The 17,969-nt window shown below is 36.6% G+C and overlaps 1 protein-coding gene across 3 annotated transcripts; it reads left to right on the top strand.

The window, feature by feature from the left end:
- Positions 1-2,188: 2,188 nt before the first annotated feature.
- On the top strand, positions 2,189-5,707 carry LOC112008865 (lysine histidine transporter-like 6). 3 transcript variants are annotated; one of them, XM_024041224.2, is made up of 8 exons: positions 2,192-2,356; positions 2,461-2,606; positions 2,745-3,128; positions 4,184-4,577; positions 4,907-5,012; positions 5,133-5,224; positions 5,319-5,387; positions 5,467-5,707. In XM_024041224.2, exons 1-8 carry the CDS (start codon positions 2,333-2,335, stop codon positions 5,563-5,565), a joined length of 1,314 nt encoding a protein of 437 aa, XP_023896992.1. In that variant the 5' UTR covers positions 2,192-2,332; the 3' UTR covers positions 5,566-5,707. The 3 variants fall into 3 exon arrangements, with proteins under 3 accessions (XP_065635124.1, XP_023896992.1, XP_023896993.1); XM_024041225.2 differs by having other exon boundaries at positions 2,195-2,356; positions 2,464-2,606; XM_065779052.1 differs by lacking the exon at positions 5,319-5,387 and having other exon boundaries at positions 2,189-2,356.
- Positions 5,708-17,969: the final 12,262 nt, after the last annotated feature.

Here is a 17,969-nt window from a genome sequence, read left to right as displayed (position 1 = left end):
CAAAACGTCGCTATAGGGCCCCTTAAAATGCCACTATAGGGCTAACTTGATTTTGAGAAAATCAATTTTCAAAACAGGGGCATTTCCCTAATTAGTTTAGGAAATGAGGCAAAATGCTAGATTTTTTTGCATGAAAGGGGCATTTGCCAATTTTCTCCACCCTTGCTGAACTAAGTCACTAACCCAAAAGTTAATCTTGGTGGACCTGAATGTTCACACATAAGATAACAGGTTCTCCTACCATGTAGAAAGCCAGGATTAGTGACTAGGTACAATGACAATTAAGAGTGGCAAGACAGTGCTTGGGCAACACTCAGCACATTATCACTATTTACATGGTTGAGTGGTAGGAAAGTTTAATATCATTTTTCCAAATAACTGGAGTGATTTGTTTCTTCAATTGTTAACCAAAGCTTTTATTTTTTATTTTTGATAGTTGTGGGAATATGATTTAAACCCTAGACATCTCTGTCTAAATAATAAGTTCAAGGATATATACTATTTCATATTCAACTAATATGTCAAGTTGTGATTTGTGCATAACAAAAAAATGTCTTTGATGGACTCGTGAATGTGACATTACTCCCATCACAAGTTTACAACTCCACTAGATTTAAAATTGAGTGTGAAATTGGTTGTGTTCATAGGATTGTTGCTGCTGAAACTACCCAAAAAAAAAAAAAAAATTGCCAATTGAGCTATGCCCTAAACAGCCAAAACTATTTTCAACCAAAACTATTACTTTATCCATCATTATGGTTCTTGATGGAAATAAGCATGTACGCAGCGAAAAATTAACGGATCTACTTCATTCTCAATCTATAACATGCACTATGTAAATTTCAGAATTCGAGTATAAGAGAGCGTACCTTAAAGCGGTGAATTTCAAAACAAAGATCGAAGCACTGGGGAATACTTTTAATCTTCACTCCAATTCCACTAACGCCTAATAAGTGTGGACTCTCAATCAGTTACAAAAGGAGAATTAAAAGAGTAACTTACACTCTCATACACACCACTTTTCAATGATGTTTTTCACTCACCAATAATTCTGTACGTTTTTCCTTTTGTATCCAACTAATTATCTAATTGGGCTGGCCTTTTGGGTCTTTCCAATTGGGCTTAAGTGTGTGGCTTGGAGTGGGACCAAAAGGGACCAATAAAACACTAGCTCCAATAGGCCTTGGACTTTTTTGTCAACTCTTGATAAGTCCAAAGTTACCATTAACTATATTTAATACCACTATATAAATATAGTTGCACTCTAGGCCTTATCTATAAATTATATCCCAAGACTTTATTGTACATGCAAACCCTTTCATAAAATATTTGTAGTAATACAAAGTCATAAATTTGAACTGCCACTTTGTAGATTACTACATCTTAATCCTTGAGTGCCCGGTTTAATCCTGTTAAGTTATTCATCATATATATATGAAATCCAATTTCATAAATATATATACTTTAGTAATTTTTTACCAAAGTGGTTAGGCCTAACTCTCTGAATAACAAACCAATTAAACTTATCTCAAGGAAATATTTTATATCTCCGTTAAGAGATTATAAATTCCATCTTGAGAATATATGTTCCATAAATACTAAATGTAGCTGCCCAACATACTCTTGATATATCAAAGCAACCTACATTTCATGATCAAGTCTATTATTCTCTCAGGATTAAGTGTTCATGCAAATATAAGTCGTGAGATTTATTATTCATTTGACAGTCCTTAGAAGAATAATAAATCTCACAGCAGTTCAGCTCAATATGTATTAACGATTAAAACATATCAACACATCAACTAGAAGTCTCCATTTCCATGATCAAGACAAATCATCGTAGTTGATATATTATAGTCTTCGCAGATGAAATGCCCAATTTCATCACCGACTACGAACCATAGTTCTGAGTTTACAAAGAACTTGTGATTTATATTTTCTGTAACTAAATCACATACATCTCATGGACTATGTGATAATATCCGAATATTCATGCTACAATTATTTTAAATAATAATAAAACAACTTTATTAATTACAATATTAAGTCATACATAATATAATACATAGCATTATATGATAGGATTTAAGGGCATTAATCCTAACAGTTCTATTTGATTATAGCCTTAAAGAGTACGTTCCACCTCCGGAAGCAGCAAAAACAAATACTAAAAATTAAAGTGGACTAATCAATGCAAAATACCCATTTTTCACTTTATTCACTCGCACACTTTGAGTCACCAACCACAGCCACTACATATACATGACGACCATCAAGGAATTACTCATATTGGAGGGAGGGGTCTGTCTGAGTCCTTGCTTTGGCTGCAAAAATGGTTTCAACTTCTCCCACTAAGGTGAGAGGGCATGACCACCCTTGTTACATATTCATACTGACTATTTTCTTCACTATATTAATTGTAGATTCCTTAGCTCATTATTTGTAAATTTTGAACTCTAGCAGGAAGTTGCTAATTCAGACGGCAAATGGATAGAGGAGGACACATCACGCCGTGCCAAATGGTGGTACTCAACTTTTCACACTGTCACAGCTATGATAGGCGCAGGAGTACTCAGCCTGCCTTATGCCATGGCCTACTTAGGATGGTACATATTGGACTCAACTAAACACAACTTGTATATATTCTCTTACTCTAATCTGCACACGCCAAAGCTACTATAATAACTGTCTTTTTTTATATTTATTTTTTATTATTATAAATAATAACTCATATTCTTGTTCAGGGGTCCAGGGACACTGGTTTTGGCAATATCATGGTGCATGACCTTGAACACAATGTGGCAGATGATACAACTCCATGAATGTGTTCCAGGTACTCGTTTTGATCGATACATTGACCTTGGTCGACATGCCTTTGGGCCAAAACTCGGACCTTGGATTGTGCTTCCCCAGCAACTTATTGTCCAGGTTGGGTGTGACATAGTGTATATGGTCACTGGGGGAAAGTGCCTCAAGAAATTTATGGAGATGGCCTGCACCAATTGCACACAGCTCAAACAATCTTACTGGATTTTAATCTTTGGAGGCATCCATTTCTTCTTGTCTCAGCTACCCAACTTTAATTCTGTTGCTGGTGTTTCGCTAGCAGCAGCAGTCATGTCACTAAGGTACCAACTAATGCATGCTTGTTCAGCTTAGATTTTGGGTACATGGTAGACTTAGAACACCTTCTGGGAAATTAAGTAATTTTTAACTTTCATTTCTAAGCCAAAAGAAAAGAATGGAAAGAAAGTATTGTGTTAGGTTGGGAAATGATGGAAGGCCTAAGTTGGGTGGTACTGGGACCGACTTATCTACTGTCTGAACTCAGATTAAAGTTGGTTTGACATAGAATTAAACAAATTAAGGGCTTGGAACTGCATCAATTGAATCAAAAACAACCCAAGTTCTGTAGATAAAGGTTGTGTTGCTTATATTTGAGTTGGTTAAGCAACACTTATTGTTTTAGTTGTTCTATACTAGTCAGAAAGTGACAAATTTTCATTAAATAAATTAGTTGGTCAAAGCTTCGCAATCCTTAAAGAATAAATTGGTAATTTTAGTGGCACAACGTCCAGCCCTGGTTCAAGCATCTAAATCTTGATATATCCGGCAAACTAAGACATTATTAAGCCACCTGATTATAACTCCTCTCAGAATAAATGAACTCGAAGGCCATGCCTTCCCTGAACTATGAAGTATATATGAGAGGGAGTTCCCCCCCTCCATCTATTTGTTCTTGGCCATTGAATGATATATGACATTGAAATTCAACCATCCTTCCTTAGATACCAGACAAGGAAACTACTGTTTGGGTCATAATTTTTTCCCTTAACATGGACATTCTATAACTATAATATTCATGTCTATAGGTACTCGTTTATATATACAAAAGAGAGAGGTTATAATTAAAGGCATCCACGTGCTTGATGAACTTTTGGTGAACCATGCACAACAAATCATGAACCACTTTGAGAAAAATAGGCAGCTCAAGTGGCAAAAAGATGCATCTGAGAACACTAGAGGTTCATAAACTAGAGCAATTTTCCAATTTTTTATCCAACTTACTTGAGAACCATCATTCCTATGAATTTCTGGCTATTTTGTAAAGCAGCTTACTCTAGAAACAACCGTGTGGAATATTGAAAGATAGTGGATTTAAATACATCTTTCTAAATTGCAGTTATTCAACTATAGCCTGGGTGGGTTGCTTGGCTAGAGGTCAGATAGATAATGTGAGCTATGCTTACAAAAAAACTAGCTCAGCTGATTACATGTTTCGTGTCTTCAATGCATTGGGACAAATCTCTTTTGCATTTGCTGGGCATGCTGTGGCCCTTGAAATTCAGGCCACAATTCCATCAACTCCTGAGAGGCCTTCAAAGGAACCCATGTGGAAAGGTGCACTTGGAGCCTATTTTATCAATGCAATATGCTACTTCCCGGTGGCCCTTATTGGATACTGGGCATTTGGGCAAGATGTTGATGACAATGTGCTAATGAATCTCAAGAAACCTGCGTGGCTCATTGCCTCTGCTAACCTAATGGTGGTCATCCATGTCATAGGCAGCTACCAGGTACAAATTTATAGTTCTCAGCTTATATGGTATACATGCATGGTACACATGCACACTTCTGCTTATATTTGTCTCTCCATTTAAAATCAATTCATTCATAGTTTACATTAGATATTACAAATCTAAAAGCGTATACAATGTCACTTTATTTAAAATTTTAAATGTAGTTTTAGTCCGTACAATTTAAATCCAAGAAAGAAAATTTAAACTTTGAAATTGACTCTCTCCATTTCAATTGAAATGGAGATGATTATGTTCCCTTATATATTTATACAAACACACACACTACATGATGATTGCAGCAACATCTAATGAAGAAAGATGTGTAGGTCTATGCCATGCCTGTATTTGCCTTGCTGGAGAGGATGATGGTGAAAAAGATGAATTTCCCACCAGGAATTGCACTCAGACTCATCGCTAGATCTTCTTATGTAGGTGAGGTTCTTCTTGACATATCAAAGGACCAGAGCCTGAGAGACAGAGATAGGCAGAGAGAGATAAATTTCGTCACAATCTTTTAATTAAAACCACTAAGAAGTTCCTGAAATATTGCAGCATTTACATTATTCGTTGGAGTCACCTTCCCTTTCTTTGGGGATCTTCTTGGTTTCTTTGGCGGATTTGGATTTGCTCCCACTTCATATTTTGTAAGCTTCTCTTCTGTTGTTTCATTCCCCTTCGGCCCCACCCACCCCCAACACACTACAACTGAGAGTAAATTAATATTGAGCACTGTTGCAGCTCCCCAGTATTATGTGGCTAGTGATCAAGAAGCCAAAAAGATTTAGTGCCAAATGGATCATCAACTGGGTAAATCATATTGTGCAAACAGTATCCCTTTTCTTCTTTTGGTGATTATCCACTGATGCAAGTCGTTTATATGTTGCAGAGTTGCATATTCGTTGGAGTTTTTATTATGTTGGCATCCACAATTGGCGGCTTCCGGAATATTATCGCTGATGCATCCACATATAGCTTCTACACATAAATTATGGTGATTTTATGTCATTGGATGGAAAATGTAATTGAGTTGGCTAAACTCATTTTTCTGATGACCTTTTCTCTATATATAATGGAGAGGAAAATGTAATGAGCTGAAAAATATATATATATATATATATATATATATATATATTTCAATAGAGGGGATCCATTCTGCATAAAAGGAAAATGTAATGAGCTGAAAAATATATATATATATATATATATATATATATATATTTCAATAGAGGGGATCCATTCTGCATAATAACATTTTTTTTTGCATATAAAATTGGCCTTAAAAAAATTCCTTTAAAGAAAAGAAATGGGGAACCAAGAAGCCTAAAACTGGCTTTTTTTTTTCTCTTCAGAAGTCGTGGATGTGATTATTGTCATGGAAAGTTGGAAACCAATGCAGCGAAATTTGTATAATCAATACTGATCAATAATTTATGTCAACTTGAAGTACTACACATTTACTAAAAAATAAAATAAAATAAAACAGAAGTGTGCTCTATTTTTTTTAAGGAACAACACATAAGAAAATTTTAAAATGGATCATAAAAGAGTTCAGTTGTTTTAAATGTTATATATAGCTAAATTTCCACGGAATATCCAGCTTTATTTATTAAGAAATTGTGGGGTCTGGTCTGGTCAGTGAGAAAAGGACTACCGGTGAGTTTTCTTTATCAGACTTGCAAAAGCAGAGAAAAGAAAAGAAAAAGGCTAGCTTTTGTTTGGTTACGAAATAACCTGTGATAAGAACATTGACAATATGAGTTTTGTTTTTGTTTTTTTCCTCCCTTTTTTTTGAGCATCTTACTGCTACCAGTTAATTGAGTCTTTTTCCCATTCTACTGCCACTAAAATTTGTGGTTATCCATTAATTAATTTAAAATTTCTTCATTTAAATGTCCTTGGTTATTGCTAAAAGTATTGCAGCTTAATTGGCATTTCCTATATTCCAAAGGGCGACCTAAAATAGTTTGAGACCTAAGGTAGAAATTTTAAAGAGACATTTTTATATTTAAATATCACTTAAATAATATGTAGTTTATTTTTTATATTATAATATTTTTATTTCAAATCTATTATTATTTCTTACCTTTTAATATGACTAATTAACCTAGAATGAAATAGTGATACTTCAAATTTTACTATATAAGTTTTATAAACTAGAATGTCACCAATAAGAAAATTTTATTCAGGAGTGTCACGTGTCATTTATTATATTGTTTAATTGGCACCAATCATATTTTTGTCACATCAATTTGTAATTTTTTTTTTGTAAAATTACTACAAATTTTACTACAAAAAAACTTACAAACTATGTGGTAGAGACTAGAGAGGTGACACTTCAATGAACGAATAAATGAGTTTTTAATCACTTCTTGTGTTTAGAAACATATAAATTTATAAAACTAATGTAGTGTTACTAACATAACTCTAACATTTTTGGGCCTTCTTAAGAGTGGGGAAAAAAATCTATAGCATAACTCACTTATATATTTTTAAATAATAATTGTAAGGGCACGTTTTGCTCCCCAAAGCCCAAGTAAAATGGACAAAGCCACAAAGAGCCCAAAACAATGAATTTGTAGAGAGTGGGCTAGAAACTAAACTCCAATGAGTTAGACAACAATCATGGTAGGCTAAGTGTTGCTGGAAAGTATAAATAAACAGTTTTGTGCAAGGAAAATCCTCCTCAACAAAGTATTAGGAAGGTTGTTTTCATATATTTCTCTTGGACTTAAAATGAAATTACAGTTCTTGAGTGTACAATCCTTTTTCTACAGATCCCCTTTGTAATGGAGTTTTTCTTCTTTATATTCCCATTCTTCACTCCATCTCAACCCTTCACGTCTAGATCAAGTTACTGACTTTGATACTTGTCCTATCTGCACATTCCTGAAGTCTTTGTGGGTAACTATAAGGCTGAATGGTATTGTTCAGGTATCACATTCACATTAATGTGGCCAAAGAGTTAGCCGCAGAGCATTCAATGCGGTGGTAGCAGCTTTCTTTCCAGATATTTCCCAACTCTCTTTTGTCTTATCTCTATATGATGCTTATCCTTGCCAGCATGATTGCTTGTTGCCTCGTTCTTGACAAAGGGTCGGACCTCGGACCTCTTCTCTGCTTAGCCGAAGAGATGTTTCTCCTCAGACTACACTTCCAATCCCTTATGACCAGACTTCTTCCATGGACCACTAACTTGTATGCCCCCGTTAGTATCTACCTGTTCTCAAATGATTTAATATCCTCGGACACGGCCCACGGTCCAATGCCCATTTTTGGGCCCTTTATCCCTACAATAATAAATAAATAAAACCTTATTGCCCCCATATTTCAGGGCCTTTCTATTTTAGGGGGCTCTAGGTCTTGGCCTAAGGCCGGCCTTAGGTGTTTCTAATAAAGACATCTATGGTTCAAATCTCCCACCCCATTATAATTATCCAAAAAAATTCATTTTTGATACTGTTAAATAAATAAATCTACCTTTGTTGATTTGTTCTATCCATATAAATGAATATACTTTTTATCCTCTATAAATTTTAATTTTAAATATAAAATTGAGTAATTAAAAGAATTTTAATAGTTTTCCTAATTAAAAAAAAAAAAAAGGAATTTTAATAGTTATATTGGTAACTTCTTCATCAAACCTTAAAGTTCTTAACTCTTCCATCCAGGGGCGGAGCCATGCCCCCCAAAATGTTAAATTTTCTCTACAGCGTATATAGCAAAAAGGTATAGGTCCCCTCAAAAAACTATAACCCCCCCCCCCCTCCCCTCCAATTTGTTCAGAAGACCTTGTTGATGCCTACTTTTGACAAATGGCCCAATAGTAGAAGAAGCCTAACAATATGAAGAAAGTGAGAAGAGAAAATAGTAAAGCAAGCCTAGCAGGCTAGAATGACAGGAATAATGGCCAGCAGGCCCACAAGAATAATAAGAGGTAAAGAGGAAGTAAATGGGCCCAAGAAGCCCAATGAATGAAGTAGTGAACTCATGGGAACAATAAGAGGTAATGAGAAAGTAAATGGGCCGGGGAAGCTTAGGAATGAATTAGTAAATTCATTGGGTTGGCTTAAAGGCCAATAAGCCCTAAAAGTAATAAAAGGTAAAGATGTGGTAATTGGGTCGAGGAAGACCAAATGATTTAGCAAAAGGCGCATGGGAGTAAAAAAGGTAAAGAGGAAGTAAATGGGTCGGGGAAACCTGAAGAATGAAATAGGTTGGTACAGCAGGAATGTTGGCCAATAAAGTCCAAAAGAGGTAAAGATGTGGAAAGTGGACTAGCATGGTAGGAGCATTAGCCCATAAGCCCACGGATAACAAGAAATAAAAGAGAGGTAATGATATAGCAGGAACAATGAAGTGGCATGGTAGGATCCCTAGCTAAGAGGCCTACAGACACAGAAAAGAAGAGGATATGGGCTAGGAAGGTGAGGGCCTTCACCCAAGCAATACCCAATCTAGGAAATAAGTGAAAGTTAGGGAACATGAGCCCAAAAGCCCATGTATCCTTCATGCCGTAAGAGTTAAACACCCACCAGAACGTACAACAGAATCAGACAAACCTAGAGGCAGCAAGAATGGCGTGAAGACCAGAAAATAACGGATTCAGATGGAAGTGAAGCATACACAAAGGGCCCAAGCACCACCTACTTGTACCTAGCTAATACATGGGAGGTGGGACACGGGTCAAGGGTATTAGAGAGTGTGGTTTGGCGGTGGAGAGAAAGAGGGGGTCTATTATGGGCTTCCTGCTCAAACTTCTTTGGGAGAAATGTCTTACTGGGATGAGTTCTCATCCAAAAGAAGTAAGAATGGGCTGGGACCACTTAATGCATGCCATAGAGGTAGGTGAGGGAGAGGCATAATCCTTGATATGCCAAGAATGTATTGACCCCTTTGGTAAATAATTTAATTAATTAGCCAAGTGAATTAATTAGGTCGATTACATGCAATAAGTGTAGTAGAAAAAACAAATTACCAAATAACTAAATGCAGCGGAAATTAAATTTGACATGAGTGATTTGTTTACGAATGGGAAAAACCACAAAGAAACCCCACTAGGTGAATTTAAGTTCACCACTCCTAAGAATCCACTATTATCAAAACAAGTGGTTACAAATAAAGGAATCTCAATACCTTATACCATCTACAGTTGAACTCTTAACCCAATACACAATTGGACTTGTAATGTAGTAACAATCTCTCCTTTCAATGCACGGCTCTAAGTACATGACTAACCAATCAATGCACGGATCCCAGTATGTGACTAACACACCAACTTGAGAGAGGTGTTTGCTGCAAACTTCCTCAATTCATGCACATGACGAAGATCAAGAAGCTCCTTGGTTACAAAACGCTACGACATACAAACGCAATAGCTTCTTCAAGAGAAAGATGAACTAGGGCAAATTGTCTCCGGTCACAACATGCATGTAACAATAAATGCACATTTTCATCTAGTGAGACGACCATTAATATAATCCTTATATATGTCTAGGGTTGTGAGAAAAGAAAACCTAAACACATAGCTTGGATATGCGTGAAAAACAGATTTGGAAATCTGAATTTCGTAATTCTCGATAGGTAGGGAATTTGTCGAGTAGCTGTTGAGCATCGGGCTAAGATTGCCTTTTAAACCTCGATAGATACAATCTGTCGAGATATCTGTTGAGCTTTAAAATATAACACTTTTTCACTTGTTTCTTGAACTGATTTACATGGCTTTAACTTTTGACTTGAACAACATGTTTCTTGAAGGCTTAAACCATCCTAGATCTACCCAATTACAATTAACGTGCATTTTGTCAAAAGATTAGTCAATTCTAAATGACATATGTTCATAACATGTTCCACATATGTCCTAACAATCTCCCTCTTTTTCAATCCGTAACAAAACACAACAATCAAATGAAATATGAGAGAAGTCATAGATCACTCAACTCATAATCAATTGTTGAATACAATAAAATTTAATCCTAACACAAACTCTTGAAAAACTTTGCAAGAAGAGAGTTCATGGCATGATAGATTTTGACAACCTGTATTTCTGAAACACTTTAAACAAAACTCATCAATGCATCTTAGTGTGAAACAAAATAAAAAGATTGCATACAATAATATGAAACATATGTATAAAGAGAGAAAGAAATAACACATGTAGAGATAGGTGAAAATGTGATAACAACATCATCAAATATATATATATATATATATATCAATAATGAATACAATGTTTGCATTAAGTGGTCACAAGACCAATGTACAAGAAAAATGTATCTAAAAGAGAAAGAAAAGAAAAGATTCAAAAAGTCCTCACTACATCCTTCATAAACAAAAATCACTCCCCCTAACAAAAATGTCCTATGCTAACTCTCCCTTTAAGTATATGACTACTCTCATACCCAAAACTACACTCCCTTTTTGTCACGAATGACAAAGGGAAAGTCATTGGGAAGCAGTCATCTCTTCATCACCGGAAGAGCTAGCATCCTCATCCTCATCACCATCATCGCCCTCGTCCTTTGAAGCCTGTGGAGAGGAGATGGAGATGTAGTGAAGCCACCCATGACAGCCTACTGTCGTGTAATATGACCAACACGAGTGTTCAGCTGACATAACTCATCACTGAGAGTGTCAAGGCAAGCATCCATGCGCTTAAGCTATGCCATGATGACCTCGAGAGTCACACCACCCGCAGAGGAAGAAGGTGCGAAGGTGGATGGAGTGGAATAGGCTGGAGGACTCGTCGTCTCGGTCCGTGGCTATTTTGGTTGAAGCTAGGCCTCGTTTTGTCTAACGGACACCATGCTAATGGCACCTATAATGGAGAAATGAGAAGACTCAGGATAAGGAACAGAGGAGTGGCGAATGATCCTCGTGATAGCAGAAGGGAAGATAAGCTTATCACGGGTCGCTGTGTCTCTATAGACATCGATGAGAGAGAGAATGAAGTGAGAAGCAAAGTCTATGGTAAGATCCTCAATAAGGGCAAGCAAAAAGCAAGCACGAGGCTTAGTAATAGAGTTATAGTGAGACAAAGGATGAAGAACGAATGTCATCACCATGTTAAGGAACCTTGGACTTTCTTGTAAAGCCCGAGCAAGGGGTGTTTTGATTGTCACTCTAAGATGAAGGTGTCTCACAAAAGAGACACGAGAGTTCGTCTTTGGACACAGTTCGCAGATGAGGACAACCAAGGTAATTAGAATGTAATACCTTCGAGACATGTAGCACATTAGAGATAAGCTTTGGAATGACTACTATACGGATACCTCGAACAGAAGTGATGAAACGAGGTATAGAATAATCAAATCCGTGCATATTGGAGTAAAACTCCTGTATGATCACGAAGGGACAACTCACCGGGATCTCACAAAGAGACTCCTAACCCCGACTATGAATGACAGTGGGAAGAGCGGTATTAGAGAAGTCCGATAAGATAATGTGGCGTTGCGAATGAATGCCATGTTTGGAGAAGTTCTCTGAAAAGTCCTGATGGGCTTTATCATCATAGAACTTGACATGGAGTGGAGTAAAGTCAGAAGAAGATGCCCTGGAATGAAGAGGGTTTTGGGTTGGTGCGAATTTGCGCTTAGGTTCCATGCACAACTTGTTCGAGAGAGAGGGAAAGAGAGAGAAAGAGAAACAAACAGAAAAACTCCAATCAACAGTTATACCAAAAAGAGAGAAAACAATGGTATGTATGCATGATCATGTGACGTGTAACAAAAATATCATCATGGGCTCAGCCCAATCTAAACCTACCAGCACACAAGGTTTCAACATAGAAAACACACATCTATAATGCATGAAACATTGTGAAAATGCAAATGTGATGCAATGCATGAACATATACATCATTTAAGTAAAACCCAATCCAAAAATTTCACAAATAACTCATCAATTTCCAAAAACCCCAAATTTTTTTCAAAACTCAAAAATCTAGGTCTAAATGTATGAAATGCATGAAGAAAGAGAGAAAACAAGATCATACCAGTGAAAGAAGGATCACTCTAGGCCGAAAATCAAGCGGGTTTGAGGTTTAGAGAGAGAGAAAAGTGTTTAGGAAGAGAAAGGATGCAAGTCTGTTCAGAGAGATTGAAGAAAATGAGATCTGAAATTGCGTTGGATCTATTTATAGAAAATGAGTCTTGATGGATTAAGAGCTATCGAGAATTTGTCGAGCACTAATTCTTGACAGATGAATCTGTCAAGGTGTTGTCGAGAATTTGTCGAAGGCAAAATACCTCGACGAATCGAAAAGCTATCGAGAATCTATCGGCTAGACATAAACTTCCTCGATGGATCAAGAATCTATCAAGAAGCTATCGAGACAAATTCTAGAAAACTTCGATGGATCGAAGTTGCAATAAGGTCTGTCGAGAAAAGTAGTCCAAGGGTCTTGATAGATGGCTATCTGTTGAGAAGCTGTAGAGCTTGATAAAATTAGTTTTTCAAAGAAGTGAAAAACACAAAAATAAATGCAATCAAGCAAGCTACTCAACCAAAGATTCAAACAACATTTTAAGCTCTTAAAAACATCTGTCAACAAGAAAAATGTAAAGCATTTGGATCCAAAACACACACACACACACACACACACACACACACACAAAACAAGTCTAACCAATTTTATATTTCAAAAACAAGTCAAGACAATTTAGTGAGCATACATTAACACATGTATTCTTTGTGATGGCCAAATCATATTGTACCTACACATGTATCAAAAGTAGCAAAGAATTTGCGTGTGGTGTGTGAAAAACATCACAAGATTGCATAAGTTTCTACATGTTATGACAATTTGAGATATGAGAAAATCAATTTAACTTACACATAATTATAACTGTTTGATGGGGACTATCACCTTTGAGGTACATCCTACAACTCTCACATCTCCTAGAAACATGCTTACAACCATATTTAAAGCACTTTGATTCTTTTTGCTTTTGATTTTTCTTTGCATATATTTTTTCTTTTGAGCATATCATCCATAGGCATATAAGAGAGTGAAGAAATACCCAATTATGTTAAGCTTTAGACATTGCAATTTTGCTATGTCGGAGCATACAAATGTCATATCATGATTGGCAGGCTTTAGTGGTGAGATGATTATTTATGCCTTTCTCTTAGGATTTTTTAGTCTTTCCCGTCAAAAAGAGTGACATGAGTGTTAAGTACAAGAGATTACTTAATCTTACTCATCACAAACACGAGCCACAAAGCTCACTTGCTTAGTTGTGCATAAAGATGCTCATCAGGTTACAAAAAATATAAAGTTTAGAAAACTTTGTTTCAATGGCCATCAAAGGTACACAAGTACCAATGTACACAAAACACATACTGTTTTTGTATTTTTCTGATTTTTTATTTTTTTTTATAAAATTTTTATGAAAAATAAAATAAAGCAAAACTGAAAACAAACAAACAAAAACATGTTAAACAAAGCATAGCATAACACTAGACTAACTCAAAACAAGAAAGCAAAACACACAAGTAATGCACAAACAAAAATAGAGGGAGAAAAAGTGACTAAATCACTTTGAGCCTTTTTCCTTCCACACCTTGGAAGAACCTTTCCGTTTAGCATACCCTTGATCGGGCATTGAGGGGGAAGAATTGAAACCGTTCAACTTTGAAAGGAACATGAGGGCCTTAAGAAGATCTCCAAGAGGAGCAAAAGAGGATGGAAACTGATTCTGGTTTTTAGATGAGATCATATTGTTGCTTTGTTGAGTGGCTAAACACTTGTAACAATTAGGTCGAGTATGTCCAGAAGCTCCACAGTGATGACAGAGATGCTGCTTCTTTTGTTTAGACTTTTGGTTATTACCCTTCTTAGTCCTAGGGTTTTTAGTCTCTTTCTTTTCAAGCTTAGGGGGTGCTCTTAAGATAAATTTACCCTTGTCTATGTTCTCACTAGCTAAAACAGTTCTCACATCATTATTCTCAGATTAAACATTATTAGCAGGTGAAACAAACACAGTAGTACTAGAAGAAGCAATATGAGGAGAAGAGAAGTCATACCCTAAACCGGTTCGATCAGAAGTAGATTTCTAAAAGCTAAGCATCTCATCAAGTTTTGCACTAGAAGTTCTTTCCAATTGAGCTCTGATTTGGAACAACTCCGCTTCAAGCTTCTTGGTCTTCTTAGCCAAGAAATTGTTTTCAAACTGCAAAACTCCAATGGTCTGATTAGCTTTATCAACCTTTGCGGAGAGCTCTTCTCGGTCAAGTTCCACATCACTCAACTTCTTGGTGGTCATCCTATACAATTTCTCATGCTTTTCAGAGACCTTGTACAACTTTGCATAGGCAGTATGGATGTCATTCTGTTCATCCAATTTCTCAAACTTAGACTCTACCAAGTCCTCTTCTTCATCTACCTCTTCAAAAATTCCCTCAATAGGATTTACCGTGGCAGTGAAGGCATTCAAGATTCCCTCGTCATCATTATCTGAATCATCCTCAAGCTTGGTGTTACTCAAGTTACAGCAAGGGCCTTACTTTTCCCAATAGTCTTGAGATAAGTTCAACATTCTTGTTTCATTTGTCCAAAACTTTGACATCCAAAGCATGTTGGTCTGGAGAGAATAGTGTACTAATTGCCATCCCTAGCATCTTTCTTCCCTTTATCTTGGCTCTTGAACTATGAAGAACCGGATTGCTTTCAGTCCTTGTCAAATCCTTTTGCATTGGCATAGAACTCCTCAAACGACTCATCCTCCTCCATCTTAATCTCTTTAAAGCTCATGGTATGCCTTTCAAGTTTTGAATCATTGACAACCTTAGTTCCTTCATAGGTTGTCTGGAGGATGGTCCATGCTTCCTTCACAATTTCGGTGGAGGATATCTTCTTAAACTCCTCATTCGTGACCGCACTGAATAAAACATACAATGCTCTGGTGTTGAAGTTAGCCACTTTGATCTTTGCATCATCCTAATCAGTAGGCGCTTCTTTTGGCTTAGTCCAACCAATCTCCATAGCTTGCCACACTTTTTCATCTAATGAATGCAAGAAAGCTCTCATGTGTACTTTCCAGTATGCATAGTTAATGCCATCAAATAAAGGAGGGATAATTAAAGATTGTCCTCTATCCATGAAAAACAGGAGTCAATGGATCACACAGTAAAGATTAACTCTAATAAGAGAATGCCCACTTTGATACCACTTGATAGGCCAAGAATGTATTGACCCCTTTGGTAAATAATTTAATTAATTAGCCAAGTAAATTAATTAGATTCAATTACATGCAATAAACGTGGTAGCACAAACAAATCACCAAATAACTAAATGCAGCAGAAATTAAATTTGACATGGGTGATTTGTTTACAAATGGAAAAAATCACTGAGGCAAAACCCCACCCCGGTGAATTTAAGGTCATCATTCCTGAGAATCCACTATTATCAAAATAAGTGGTTACAAGTAAAGGAATCCCAGTATCTTATATCAACCTATAGTTGAACCCTTACCCTAATACATAATTGGACTTGTAATGTAGTGACAATCTTTCCTTTCAAGGCACGGTTCCAAGTATGTGACTAACCAATCGATGCACGGATCCCAGTATGTAACTAACACACCAACTTGAGAAAGATGTTAGCTGCAAATGTCTTCAGTTCATCCACATGATGAAGATCAAGAAGCTCCTTAGTCACAAAACCCTAAAGTGTACAAATGCTACAGTTTCTTCAAGAGAAAGATGAACTAGGACAGATTGTCTCAAGTCACAACATGCATGTAACAACAAATGCAACAACCTTTTCATCCAGTGAGATGGCCTTTAAAATAATCCTTATATATGTCTAGGGTTGTGAGAAAAGAAAACCTAAACACATAGTTTGGATATGCGTGAAAAACATATCTGAAAATCTGAATTTCGTAATTCTTAATAGATAGGGTATCTATCGAGCAGTTGTCGAGCATCGGGCTAAATTGCCTTTTAAACCTCGATAGATACAATCTGTTGAACTTTAAAACACAACACTTCTTCACTTGTTTCTTGAACAGATTTGCATGGCTTTAACTCTTGACTTGAACAATATGTTTCTTGAAGACTTAAACCATCCTAGATCTATCCAATTACAAGTAAAATGCGTTTTGTCTAAGGATTAGTCAATTTTAAATGATATATGTTCATAACATGTTCCACATATGTCTTAACAATCCTTATCTAGATGAGAGTAGTGAGAACAGAGGAAGGTAAAAAAAACAAGACAAGCCATTTTGTTTGGGAATGAGGAGTGGTGCAACCAACACATTCAGTGCAATGGTAGTGGCTAGGCAACCAGCAGGCCAATGGGCAGTCTTGGAAGGACACCCATAAGAAGCCAAAAGTGGTTGAGGGGTAAAATGGTAAATCCCATTAGGGCAGATAGTATAAAGAGCAGTAGCTGTGACCAATAGAGGACCATCAGAAGAGGAGGTATCATCATCATGAAAAGAAATAGAGGTAGAACAAGGAAAATAAGAGAGAAAATAAAAGAAAACATAACAAACCAAAGAAAAGCATAAGTCATAAGAATAGAGGCATGCATCAATGAGCTACCAATTTCTCTCCCTCTTGATAGACCCACTCTCTGAGAAATCAAGAGTTAAAGTTTAAGCCATCTATGTCCTTTTTTCAAAGTGTGTAATCTCTATGACAGAAGCCTTCTTTGAGATTACTCGCATAGGGGATCGGTTCCCTTTTTGGACTTGCATTTGCTAAGAAGATGATCTCATTTCTCTGGCAGACTAGTTTTACTTTTGTGATTGATGAATGATTAATTTGTTACCTTATTATTGAACTATTTATTATAGCATTGTTCCTTGCGGTTGTGTTATTCTGCCATGACCCCATCGGGTTTTCTTTTTATTTAGGTGTTAGTATTACTTGTCAAATGTTATAGTTATTCTACCATGTTGTATTTCCTACTATAGTATCTGTAATAGTTGTTCCTATCATGGACACGTCGTACGCTCAATACTTCAGCCGAGGTGCATCTGTATTGGGATGGCCCAACTTATGCACAAACTGGTCTAAGGTGTGTTTCACTTAGGCCAGCCCTAGCTCTTCTACCTAAGAATCATGCGACATGGTACAACAGAAGAAGTTAAAGCCCAACAACACAAAAGGCCCACCACATTTAAATTGGCAACTCCACTGGGAAGTTGGGAAAAAGACAAGGAAGGCAGATAAATCCCTTGCAAGTTATGCCCCCAAGATCAAAGATGATGAGAAATATGAGTATCGTGCCATCGTAGGCAGAATCAAGGCCAGCCACACCATGCCAACCCAACCAAGCAGAAGGTACTAATGGAGAAGGGGCTAGGTCACAGCAGCAACAAAGGATCCCAGTTCGTACAACATTCCCAGCAGGAGTTAATGGAGGAAACTCACTAGTTGAAG

Source organism: Quercus suber, unplaced genomic scaffold (genome assembly GCF_002906115.3).
Source record: "Quercus suber isolate HL8 unplaced genomic scaffold, Cork oak 2.0 scaffold_197, whole genome shotgun sequence".
NCBI classification, from domain to species: Eukaryota; Viridiplantae; Streptophyta; class Magnoliopsida; order Fagales; family Fagaceae; genus Quercus; species Quercus suber.
Note: the sequence above shows the minus strand (reverse complement) of the source record. Positions and strands in the feature narration are given on the sequence as shown.

Coding starts and splice junctions, on each gene's coding strand:
- LOC112008865 (XM_024041224.2), top strand. CDS start 2,333: ATGGTTTCAACTTCTCCCACTAAG. Junction 4,578..4,906: donor ATGTCATAGGCAGCTACCAG/GTACAAATTTAT, acceptor AAAGATGTGTAG/GTCTATGCCATGCCTGTATT. Junction 5,225..5,318: donor TTGCTCCCACTTCATATTTT/GTAAGCTTCTCT, acceptor GCACTGTTGCAG/CTCCCCAGTATTATGTGGCT.